The following is a 13,267-nucleotide window of genomic DNA, read 5'->3' as shown; positions in this document are numbered from 1 at the left end:
CTCCTCCTCTACATACTCACCACTTTTCATTGCCACTGCAACACTATCATTCCACCCAGCAAGCATTCCTCTGGCACTCTACTCTGCACCCCTCCTCTCAAATCACTGAATATCCATCCATGATACTCCAAACAGATTCATTCACCCTTCTCTCTTGCTGTCTCGCACCCTTCTCTCACACCTATTCTTGCTCTTCTTGTACTAACTAACCTCTCAAGCATCCTAATCTCTTCATTCACACTGCTCATCTTGGTTTTCTTCATTCCTTCAACCTCAGCAGCTTTATTTCTCTCTCTCTCCCCACACATCCTGATCTCAACTGACACACACAGCTATCAGAAAAATCATCTCCCTCTTCCACACTATTCATGGTCAAATTCACATGTACACCTTTCACATTTTCTCTTCACCCTCCAACACATTACGTATCCACAAATTGGTATTCACCCATTTCCAAAGCACTATCTCTACTGCTGCTGCTAATTCGCAAGATTGAAATACTTACGTCTTCCAGCATTTCCCATTGCCTATATTTCATGCACATACACATTCCCATTCCTTCTGGGTTAAATTTAAAACCTATGGCCTGACTTCAGAAATTTCCCTAATTTAATTTCATATCAAACAGTTAAGCATAAAAACTGGATGAAATAAAAATTGTGCAGGTGGGAGGAAACAAAACTTTTGCAACTGTATATGAATATTCTACATCCAAAACTTAGGCACAAAGGGGAAAAAATACCTTTGATGATTCCTCTAATTCTTTTCCTGCAGTAAGCACCATGTTAACAAGTTCATCCATATCCAGATCGTCAGTTACCATACCAAACCTAACACATAACATACCATCATCTCCTTCACCTAAAAAAGAAATATATATATATATTTAAAAATAAGCTTTATATTACAAATCATATACTGAATTTATGCATACTATTTTTAACTTGAAAATATTCCCAATAAATTCACAATATTCCCTAAACATGAATAACTAACTCTTATTTAGAAGTATTGGTCAAGTGTTAATAAACTATTTAATCACCAACTAGTTTTGCCGGCTATTGCTGTCAGCTTCTTCAGGGTACAATAAGGTAGGCAAAGTAAATTACAAGCTAGACGTTAACTGACAATTCTAATTCAATAATAAAATAGTACTGAGCGTGAAACAATACACGTGTCACGGATATGTGATTTACTTGAGAAATATTTTGTAGTTGGCACTGAAGTTCATTTCATGTGTGTTTAGTGATCTGATTAAGGTCTTCCATATATCAGGTAGGATTAAACCTTGGTTCCTGTTGAGGTTTTTTGTGGAACGAGCGACTTTAGCTGCTTCTTTGAAGATTCTGGAATGGTAGTTTTCTTCTATATAAGGCATATAACTTTTATTCCATTCAATAATGTGGATGGTTGTAAAGAATTGGGAAGAAAGGCCAGATATATCTTATCTGTTGTTTCTTACATAACCGATGTGTTCCCTTTGTCTCATTCCAAAGCTTCTAGATGTCTGACCAATGTAACTAAGACCACAGGAACAAGGAATGATGTACACTCCTGCATACTTGTAGAAAGGATTGAAGTCTTTTTGTGATCTTAGAAATTTCTGAATAGTTTCAACTGGCTTGAAGGTCAATCTAATATTGTGTGGTTTTAGGAGGAGAGCCAGTTTTTTGGAAATCGTACCAATGATGGAATAGTTATAGTGGTGATATATTGGGTGACATCAAGTTGACGAGTCTTCTAGGGTAGCCACTTAAGGATAGGTCATTGGATATTGTAGTCAATTCTTCTTGTAGATCATTTTGGTCCGTAGTAAACTGTATAGCTCTTTTCTTTAGCATATGAATAATGCTGAGTTTTTGGGAGGTGTGGTGAGCTGAAGTGTAGATAACATCCAGTATTTGTAGGTTTTCTATAAACAGATAAGTTGACACTGTTATTTTCTTGTTTCTTTATTATGATGTCCAGGAATGGTAGTTGTTTGTCCTTTTCAAGATCTAGTGTGAATTTGATAGTATGGTGGAACGAATTGATTTTGTTTAGTAATCCAATAGCTCTTCCTTTTTGTGGTTCCATATGATAAAGATGTCATCTACATATCTAAACCATGCTGTAGGTTTTGGGTTAATCTGAGATAAGATTTTAGTTTCAAGATCTTCCATAAATAATTCAGCACAAGAGGGTGAGAGGGGTCTACCGATGGCCAATCCAGTTAATTGTTTGTAAATAGTTTTCTTCCACACGGAATAGTTAGAAGTCAAACAGTGACTAAACAATGAAGTGATGTCTTGTGGGAACAAATTGTCTAAGATGTTGATGACTTCAACTACTGGAATGTTGGAAAACAAGGAAGTAACATCAAGGCTAGGAAGTATATCATCTTCAGAGATAGGGATTTTTTTAAATTATTCAATAAAATGTTGAGAGTTTTTAATATAAGTATCTGAGTTATGGATGTGTTGTTGTAGAATTTTGGCTAGATGTTTAGACAGTAAATAAGTTGGAGAGTTGATTACATCTACAATGGGGCATAATGGGGAGCCATTCTTGTGCACTTTTGGAACGCCATGCAGTCTAGGAGTATGGCGTTCCAAAGGACAAAGAGAATGCATCAGTTATGTAAGAAACAACAGACAAGATATATCTGGCCTTTCTTCCCACTTCTCTACAACCATCCACATTATTGAATGGAATAAAAGTGATATGCCTTATATAGAAGAAAACTACTGTTCCAGAATCTTCAAAGAAGCAGCTACAGTCGCTCGTTCCACAAAAAACCTCAACAGAAACCAAGGTTTAATCCTACCTGATATATGGAAGACCTTAATCAGATCACTAAACATACATGAAATGAACTTCAGTGCCAACTACAAAATATTTCTCAAAAAGTAAATCACGTATCTGCGACATGTGTATTGTTTCACGCTCAGTACTATTTTGTTATTGGATTAGAATTGTCAGTTAACGTCTAGCTTGTAATTTACTTTGCCTACCTTACTGTACCCTGAAGAAGCTGACAGCAATAACTGGTGAAACTAGTAGGTGATTAAATAGTTTATTAACACTTGGCCAATACTTCTAAATAAGAGTTAGTTATTCATTAATTTCGGTGGTCAAGAATTATAACAATTTCAAATATTCCATAAACATATTCAAAATCCATACATTTGATTCACATCTCATAAGTAATGATGCAATGTCTGAGAATTTACCTATGAAGGTAGAAAACTGCCTTCATAAGTAATGATTGTCAGACATAAAACTATTTTGGGAAAATTTGAAGAAAAGAGCAAAACTAATAATAATGGCAAATACTTGTTAGATTTCTGCTCAGGACATGGACTGGTTATTACTAACACAATGTTCCAACATAAAAATCTGCACAAATTCACATGAAGAGAAGAGGCAAGGAATAAGAAAAGTCTCATTGACTATGTCATTGTTGATAGTGATGTCTTCTCCCTGGTGCAGGACACCAGAGTATACAGAGAATTTCAAATTGGAAGTGATCACTGTTTAGTCTTGAGCAGGATAAAATTTAATTTCATATTGAAAAGAATAACATGTAAGAAAGTTTTAAAGCGAATAAAAGTTGAGCAGTTCTCAGATATGAACTGTAGACTAAAATATACAAATATTATTCAAGGAACAATGAAAGAGTTTGAGAACAGGAAACAAACCTTGGAGATTCAGTGGCAAACCCTGAAGAAAACACTGATTGATTCAGTCAGAGAGGCATGTGGTGAGATTCTCTGCAAGATTGGAAAAATCAGAACTCCATGGTGGACACAGGAAGTTAAAGAGGCAGTGAAGGAAAAGAAGAAAGCATATCAAAAGTTCCTGGCAAATAAGTCAGCTTGCGCTCTTAGAGAATACAGAGACAAATATAAGAAAGCTAAACACTGTATAAAACTAGCTAAACAAAAATCATGGGAAGACTTTGGTAAGAACATCGAAAATAAATATCAAGAAGATGGCAAGATGTTCTGGAGGTTGTGAAGAAGCTCAGAAATGGAGGAAAGAGTGCTGTAAAAGGAATTAGAGAAGCTAAAGGTAACATGAAAACTGAAGAAAAAGATATCCTTGAAGTATGGAGTAATTACTTTGAAAATTGCTAAATGAAACAAGCAGTGAGAGCACAGTGGTAAAAAACACTCAACAGGCATGCAGTCAGGAATATATCCATACTTGAAGTAGAAAAAGCCATCAAAAGCCTGAAATGTGGAAAAAGAGCAGGAGTAGATGATATTCGACCAGAAATGCTGTATGGAGGTATAAAAGTCTTACAGTGGCTGCACAGCATAGTTCATAAGGCTTGGACAGAGAGACAAATTCCAGATGATCGGAGTAGAGCTCTTATAGTACCCATACATAAAAAACAAAAATAAAACTGAATGTGAGAATTAGAGAGATATATTTCTCTACTGAGTGTTCCTGGTAAGATTTATGTAAGTATACTTGAGAAACAGTTGAGAAGGATTGTGTGAAGAAAAGCTTGGTGAAGAACAAGCTAGATTCAGGCCAAATAGAGGCTGTCAGGATCAGATCTTCACTTTACGACAAATAGTTGAGAAATCATGGGAATATAACAAAGTTCTGTATTTAAGTTTTTTCGATCTGGAAAATGCATATGACAAGGTGCCAGGAGAGAAGCTATTCAACACACTACAGTTATATGGTGTCAATGGGGCATTATATCAAGCAATACTTAGTCTTTATTTGAGTTGCAAATCAGCAGGTAGAATTGAAGGAAGTACAAGAAGATGATTTAATGTTAAATCTGGTGTCAGAGAAGGATGTACATTATTCTGTCTGTTATTCCTTATCTATATGGATCACATTATGAAGGAAAGCGGTATTAAACCTGATATCAAAATTGGAGATGTTAATGTCAGCTCTTTGCTTTATGCAAACAATGTTATACTTCTAAATAAATCTGCTACAAGTCTGCAAGATTCCCTGACTAAATTGAATAACTGTTGCAATAGATATGATGTGAAGGTGAGCAATAACAAGACAAAGAGAATGAAAATAGGAAGAAGCAATGAGAATATCGACTGCATTGTGAATGGAGAACCTAATAGAACAAGTGAACTATTTCAGCTACTTAAGCTTGATTTTTAGTGGAGATGGTAAATTAAATATGGAAATAGACAACAGAATCAACAAAGCTGGTATGGTAGGAAGTCAATTGAATAAATTTATATGGAATAAGAGAGAAATTAGTTAAAACACTAAATTAGCTGTATACAAACAGTGTTCAAACCAATTTTAATTTATGGATCTGAGAGCTTGGTCAGAAGTAAAACCCTTGACCAAAGACTAGAGACTGCAGATATGACAGTCCTGAGAAAGATTAGGGACATGAACAAATGGCAATATATACTAAAAACAAGGATGTTAGGAAAGAACTTGAAATTGTCAGCATCCAGGAATGTGTTAGCAGAGCTAATCTCAGGTGGTATGGTCACTTAAACAGAATGGGCAAGGAAAGATTAACAAAACAAGTGTTCTCTGTCAGGTTGGCAGGAAAAAGACACAGAGGAAGACCAAAATATAAGTGGACTGATACGGTAAAAGGTGCCTTAGAAGATAGAAATATAAGATCTGATAATGTTGAAGTGTTGACAGGTAACAGACTGATTTGAAGGAAAATCGTAGATAGAAAGTTAGTAATGATGTAAATTTTTCATGTAGTACTATCATATCCTGTACACCCCTTGAGGGTACATGACAGGAATTTGATGATGATGATGGTGGAAAACTGCATCTTAAATGGAAGTTAAGATTTATCCTGCACTTAAAGGAAAAAATGCTTTAAGTGATCGCTTTATACATATAAATCCAGGAGGCACCCTCTGATACTGTTTTCATCTGAATGTTTTTGAGTTGCTAGGATGTCATCTTCTAACTCAAAGGATAAGGAAACTTTATTTTCACAGAATCGCATGACTAAGATAATATCAAAATATTGAACCCACTTAGAATGAATGTTATAGTATAACCATTAAAAATTATTTAATGAGGAGTGGTAATAATCAATTCCATGAGGAATACAAAGAACAGGCAAGGAGGGTGATTTGGTTGGTAAAGGTAGCAACGTTCAGTATATGAGCAGCAGTTAGCTAATGAAGCAAAAATACAGGGAGTTCTTTTGATATGTATCCAGCAAGAACAATTATGGTAGGATGGCAATGATTGGAGCAAATGGTATAGCAGACAATATAGTTAAGATAATTAATGAGCAGTTTATAAAGGTCTTTCATCCTTGTGCATGTGATATCATGGAGTTTCAGAGCAGTGGATGATGAGGAGAGACTGACTGAGCGAGGAAGAGGTATATGGGAAATTAAGCAAACCTGATACTAATAAGACTGTGGGACTGGATGATATATCACCATGTATTTTGAAGGAATATGCCAGGGAGTTGATATCTGCCTTGACATACTTGTTTAATATGAGTCTTACATTGGATCAAGTTCCAAAGAAGTGGAAAGAAGGCAAGATTGTACCGCTTCATAAAGGAGGTGACAAAATTCAAGCATCAAATTATAGGCCAATAGGTGTCAGGTGTTGTGGTGAGAATCAGGATCCATAATTGGGTTGACAACAATGATATCATCTTTGATGGACAGAATGAATTTGCTCAAGGGAGATCATGTTTTAATAATCTACTTACTTATTACAATAATCCATTTTAAAAATTTATGGAATTTACAACCGTGTTAAAAAACTTTTTTATTATCCCGATGTTTCGATCTTCACATCAAAATCATCATCTGGAGCATACATCAATATACAAGACAAGCTGAGTTACATTATTAATTGTAAGCTAAAGAAACAATGCTATGATCACATGTTATTCTACTGGCATATCTCTAGTGAAAAAAAAAAAATTAAATTAAATTACATCAAGCTAAATTCTATTTACAATGACAGGAATAAACATTCTTTCAGATGGTTTTTTCTTTCAGAAAAAATGATGTCCTATTTTTAGTGTTACAATTCTTATTTTTGCTTTTAAGATACTGGATTTTCTACAGTCCTGTTTATAGTTGTTCTTAGTGAGGAACATTCCGTGGGTCGAATATATACCTTCCATATGTTTGGGATTTTTGGACCATCATTATTGTTCAGATTGGGGTGGTTGATAATAATCTCACATGCTTCCTTGAATTTTCGTTCATACCATGTTTTAGTGCGTTGTAGACGGCAGCAGTGGGAGATGGATCCACAGTAGTATACTTAGACTTCACAAAGGCTTTTGATAGATCACTGCATAAGTTGATAGCCATGTTTCAGAGAAGGGTGGTTGATGTGAATGTTGTTTGTTCAGGAGGCTGATGAAGTGTTTAAAGTTTCACAGCTGTGTGGCCATATAAGCTTCCACATAAAAGTTAGAAGTGTGTGTGTGGGGGGGGAGAGTGATGAGATCATGGCTGTACCTTCTTTTTGGAAGTAAAAATAAATTATTTTGCTACATGAAGTAACCAGAACGTAACATTTGAGCAAAGAGAGCTGCAATATCAGTGTGGAAATTTGTTCTGTAAGAGAAGAATGGTATCATTGTGTTATTTGTGAAAAGAGCAGAAACATCAAATTGACTCGTGGGCACAAAAGACTTAGTTGGGGAGAAAAAGAATGTTGATAGAAACTTCAGGAAGTTGTTGCAGCAGATAAAGAAGAATAGCGTTGTTGGGAGAGTCATAGGCGTGTTTGGCCAGATAGGACAACAGTGAATTGAGAAGAAGAGCAGAGATAATGAATAGTAAGATGGCTGAGTTGTGTGAGGCAAAGGGGTTTCAATTTGTAAATCTGTGGAAGTTGGAATGGCATAAAGCTGATGGATTACATGTGAATGGGTTTGGTGTTGGGCATTTAGAAAGGCTATTTGTAAAGATTTTTGTCACAAAGACTTGCGAATTCTCTTTAAAACTGTGTACTTTGGCGAGGAGGCGCTGCAGTCGTGACAGAAGCAGACGACGCTTAGGACTTGATTAGCAAAGTTTCCGCTGTGTGTGGTATCCATTTTTTTTAAATGTGCCCGAAGTGAAAGAATAAGTACAACATTAGTGTTTGAAGGCAAATTATAATGTTTTTGTAGTTTCAAGAATCTTGTAAAGCAAGTTTGTGTCAAGTTTTTCAGAAATAAATAACATCACTAGAGTTACATCAGTGAAATGCGTATGAATGTGTTCTAAAAGTATACGTATAAGCGAGCATTCATTCTGCGTAATGATCAAGACTTTCACCAGCTTTACCACTCATCACAAGTCCGAATTTTACTGGCGCAGTCGATAGGACCTACAAGGTGAGAGCAATTCGTTATGTAAATGCATGCTCCCATGTTTTAGAGTTCTATTTTGATTATTTGGGCGAAAGTCTGTTTTAATACAAAAAAAAAAAAAAAAAAAATAGTGTTCGTAGTTTGTTCCATCCTGGAACAGTAGTAGTTTTGATTTCTCGCCAGAGAAAGAATACGTCAGTATTCAAATTTTGTTCCATCCTGGAACAGTAGTACAACAGTTTGGATAAATGAAAAACACGCCAGTGTTCAAGCTATATTTTCGTCCCAGATAGTTCAGAATAGTTGTTTTTTTTTTTTCATTTTAAATTTATTTTGTTCTGCAGTTACCGATTTGTCCTGTTTTGCATGTTAGTTCCATCTTGGAACAGTCAGAACTTGTGATTTCTCGCCAGAGAAAGAACACGACAGTGTTATCATAGTTAATTTTTGCATACTGTTTTGATAGTTCTGTTTCGAGATTTCAGTTATTATATAGTAGCGGTGTAAAATCGGAACTATTTTTTTGTTTTTGTTTTGTTTTTATATATCCACATATATATATATATATATATATATATATATATATATTTGTGTATTTGAAAGTGTAGTAAATTGTGTAGTTGAAGTTTTTATCTGATAATATTGTAAGATTTATCTATGTTTACAAATGATATGTTGAATTTAATTATGAGTCCCATAATCGCCAAATGTATACATCTCTTTTTGGGCTTTTAAAAAAAAAAAAAAAAGAAAAAAAAAAAGTGCAATTGATTCTTTTTTTTAGGGTGATTTTTTTTTTTATCAGTAAAGAGAGTTATTGTTTAGCACCATGACTTATTTAACCAAAGGTAGAAAGGAAGATTTACGTAAATTGGCTGAAGAATTGGGAGAGAAGCCAACTGTTGAAATGAAAGTGATAGATCTTAAAATGATTATTACGGGAAGTAAATTTTATGAAGAAGAATTTGTTAAAGGGATGTTGGAGACGATTATTAGTACCAGACTCGAGGAAGAACTGATGAAGAAAGAATTAGAAGCTCAACGGCGGAAGGAAGAACTAGAAGCCCAATGCCGGAAAGATGAATTGGGGGCCCAACAGAAAAGAGAACAAATGGAGTTCGAGTTGAAGAAACTGGAAATTGAAGCGCGTGTTCAACCAACCTCAACTCCAGTATCCAGTGACAATAAACCATATTGTCTTGAACTAATTAAGCTAATGCCTAGGTTTAGATTACAAGAGGATGACATTGTGATATACCTATCCCTGTTTGAAAGACAAGCTAAGAGAACAAAAATAGATGTTAAAGACTGGATATCATGTCTCTTGACTTTGTTACCATTTGAGATTGTCCAATTAATTGGTAGAGAGTCAGAAGAAAATTGCGAAGATTATGAATATATTAAAACAATTCTACTAAAGAGATTTAGACTGAATCCTGAAAGTTTCAGAAAAAAGTTTGTGATGCACCAAAAGGTTGCTGAAAAATCTTGGAGGGATTTCTGTTATGAAATAACTAATTATTTCGAAGAGTGGATTGGTGGCCTTGATATCAAGGATTTTGAAGGGTTAAAAGATCTAATTATTACGGATCAACTGAAGAAGAAAGTACCACATGAAGTGAGAGAACATCTCTTAGACGACTGGACAAAATTCGTTTCTCCAACCAAGTTAGCTGACAGATTGGACGAATACGACAGTGTTCGTAGTACATCAAGGAAGCCCATCGGAGCTATTCCGAAGGACAAGGTTACTGAAAAGTTTAGACCTTATACTCCACCTGCTGAGCGAACATTCAAAAATAAGTTATCTCCCTCTCAAAGTCCACCGAGATGGTACCAGCCGTGGCGAAATGATGATTCATACAAGCCTCACTACAAACCAACTTGTTTTACTTGTAGAAGGGAAGGTCATATTGCCAAGTTTTGTATGAAAAATAGTCAATCAAAAGGTACTCCTACTACAGCACACAGTAACCTAGTTCAAACGTCTACCACTGGGAATGACGATAAATCAGGTGTGTTGACTGCCAAAATTTCCATTCCAGTATCCAAATCAGTGGACATTGATCGAAATGTAGATGATTTGAAGGTGGTCAAAATCAAATGTGGAAGTAGGGTTTTAAATGGAATAATAGATACGGGAGCGCAAATATCGGTAGTGCGCGAAGATTTAGTGGCAGATACGCCCCATGATGGAGAAAGTAAGATAGAAATATCTTCTGCTTTCGGAGAAAAATGAAATAACACCCTTAAGGATTTTTGAAATGAAAATTGATGATAATTTACATGGTAATGTTCCAGTCACATGTGCTGTCTCAAGAAAACTGGTTACCGATCTGCTACTGAGCTCCTCTGCCTATGAAATGCTGGTCGAAAGCGTCGAGCTACATGAGAGTAGTCATCATTGGGAGACACCGGTTCTGAAATCAAAAGATTTAAGCGATAAACGGTCAGAAGATGATGAAGATGAAGACATGCCTTCGAAAATAACCAGTACAGCATTGGCAGTAAGTACGATAGAGTCCCCACCAGGTGAAGAAAATGAGTGTATACCAGAAAAAACAAAATTCGAATTCGGCAAACTTCAAAAGGATGATGAGACGCTTCGAAGGTGTTTTGAATGGGCAAAAAGACAGAAAAATTCCTATGCGTTTGACAATGGGGTTCTGCTTCATAATGAACATATTTGTGGCGAGAATATTAGACAAGTAGTGCTACCGCGTGTGAAACGAGAGAATGTCTTAAAGATGGCACATGAAATCCCTCTTGCTGGCCATCTCGGCGAAAAGAAAACCCGTCAGCGAATCAAGTACTCATTCTTTTGGCCTACCATTAAACAAGACGTGAAAAAATATTGCGAAAGCTGCAAGGAATGTCAAATGAGAAGGACTGCTACATATAGAGATAGAATCCCCATACGACCTATCGTCAGACCAGAAGCTCCGTTTGAGGTATGGAGCGTGGATTGTATCGGACCGTTAGAACCCCCATCGGGAAGAGGACATCGATTCATAATATGTGCTGTTGATTTATGCACTAGATGGGCCGAAGCCATACCTGTCAAGGAAATAAGTGCTAAAACTACATGTAACGTTCTAATGAGGATATTTACTCAGACTGGATTTCCTAAAATGGTCTGTACCGACCAAGGTACGAATTTCACATCTAAACTCACTCAAGCTTTTGAAGATCTGCTAGGCATAGCTAAACGTTTTTTCCACTCCAGGACATCCTGAGAGTATGGGCGCTGTTGAACGTTGGAACAGAACTTTAAAAGAGATGATGAATAAGAATATACAGGAACATGGAAGAAACTGGGATTTACATCTTCCCTATCTTCTATTCGCATACCGAGAAGTACCACATAGCACTACTGGGTTATCACCTTTCCAGTTGGTATATGGAAGATTACCTCCAGGCCCCTTATCTTTGTTAAAAGAAATTTGGACTGGTGGACGAGTCATCCCAACTGCTGCCTCTCGCTCGGTTGAAAATTATTTACAAGAGCTTCTTGAAAATCTAAGAAAAGCTCATGAAATTGCATCCGAGAATGCCAAAGGGTCTCAAGAACAATACTCCTCCAGATATAATCTTCGTTCCAAAGAAAAATCCTTCATGGTTGGTGAAAAGGTTTTAGTATTGTTACCTTCATCCTCTCATAAGCTTCTAAATACTTGGACAGGACCTGCTACAGTCGTCCAACTTACTAGACCACATTCTGCGAAGGTTGAGATGAAGGATGGAAGTATCAGGGAGCTCCACATAAATAAGCTTCGACCATATATTCAAAGAATTAATCATGTCGGTCTAGTTTTCGAACTAGATGAAGATTTCGGAACACTCCACTATGCACCTGCTGACAAGATGAATAAATCAGTTGAAGATATTAGGAAACACCTTGAGGATATGGAAGCTCTCTTGACGGAAGAACAAAAACAAGAACTTTTTGACATCCTCCGGAAATATGCAGATGTTTTTAGTTCCAAACCTGGTCATGCCAAAGTTGATGGACACTCCATCAAAGTTACAGAGAACTGTTCCCCTAAGAGACTCAAACCCTATAGGGTGCCAATCACTCTACAAAAGGAAGTAGATCGACAAGTCAAAGAACTGTTAGATATGGGTCTCATTGAGCCAAGTGTCAGTGAATGGGCTTATCCCGTTGTTTGTGTGGCTAAGAAAAATGGAAGTGTCAGACTATGCATTGACTTTAGATTGCTGAATAGTTTTACTATTCCAGATGCTTATCCAATGAAAATAGCTAGAGATTTATTATTTGAGGTAGGACAAGCAAGATTTATCACTGTAGTTGACCTCACCAAGGGATATTGGCAAATCCCTATGGAAAAGGAAGCAAAGCCCTTCACCGCATTCGTGACGCATTCTGGTCACTATCAATGGAATGTCTTACCGTTTGGAATGAAGAACGCTGGAAGCACATTCCAGAAATCATTAGATAAAGCACTAGCTCCTCATAAGGCATACTGCCGATCTTATATCGACGATTTGGCTATATTTTCTAAAACATGGTCTGAACATCTCACCCACATAGATGAAGTCTTCAAAACATTAAGAGAGGTGGGTTTAACAGTAAACCTAGAAAAAATGCGAATTCGGGAAAAATCAAGTGAAGTTCCTAGGTCATTTGATTGGATCCGGTCAACATTCTCCAGACCCAGAGAAGGTCGAGGTTATAAAAGGTTTAGCGACACCAGCAACAAAGAAGGAAGTAAGAAGTCTACTTGGACTGGCTAGCTACTACCGTGACTACATACCACAATTCTCCCAAATTGTATTACCACTGACAAATCTGACTAAGAAAAGTGTCCCAAACAACATTCCTTGGACTACTGATGCTGATGAAGCTTTTACGAAACTCAAGGAAGAGCTTATAAAAATGCCTTCTTTGCATACTCCAGATCTCGACAAGCCGTTCCAGTTGTATACGGATGCATCAGCAACAGCAATTGGCGCATGTTT

General features: G+C 36.5%; 1 protein-coding gene across 1 annotated transcript in view; it reads right to left on the bottom strand.

The window, feature by feature from the left end:
- LOC150103039 (putative pyridoxal-dependent decarboxylase domain-containing protein 2) overlaps positions 1 to 13,267 on the bottom strand; it is a 468,473-nt gene that overhangs the window by 47,745 nt on the left and 407,461 nt on the right. Inside the window, exon 19 of the mRNA XM_090397610.1 lies at positions 743 to 861. Within this exon, the coding sequence (XP_090253736.1) occupies positions 743 to 861 (119 nt within the window). The remainder of the gene's footprint in view (positions 1 to 742; positions 862 to 13,267) is intronic.

This window comes from Typopeltis vanoorti, chromosome 9 (genome assembly GCF_054136105.1).
Source record: "Typopeltis vanoorti isolate ZY-2024b chromosome 9, IOZ_Tvanoo_1.0, whole genome shotgun sequence".
NCBI lineage: Eukaryota > Metazoa > Arthropoda > Arachnida > Uropygi > Thelyphonidae > Typopeltis > Typopeltis vanoorti.
Note: the sequence above shows the minus strand (reverse complement) of the source record. Positions and strands in the feature narration are given on the sequence as shown.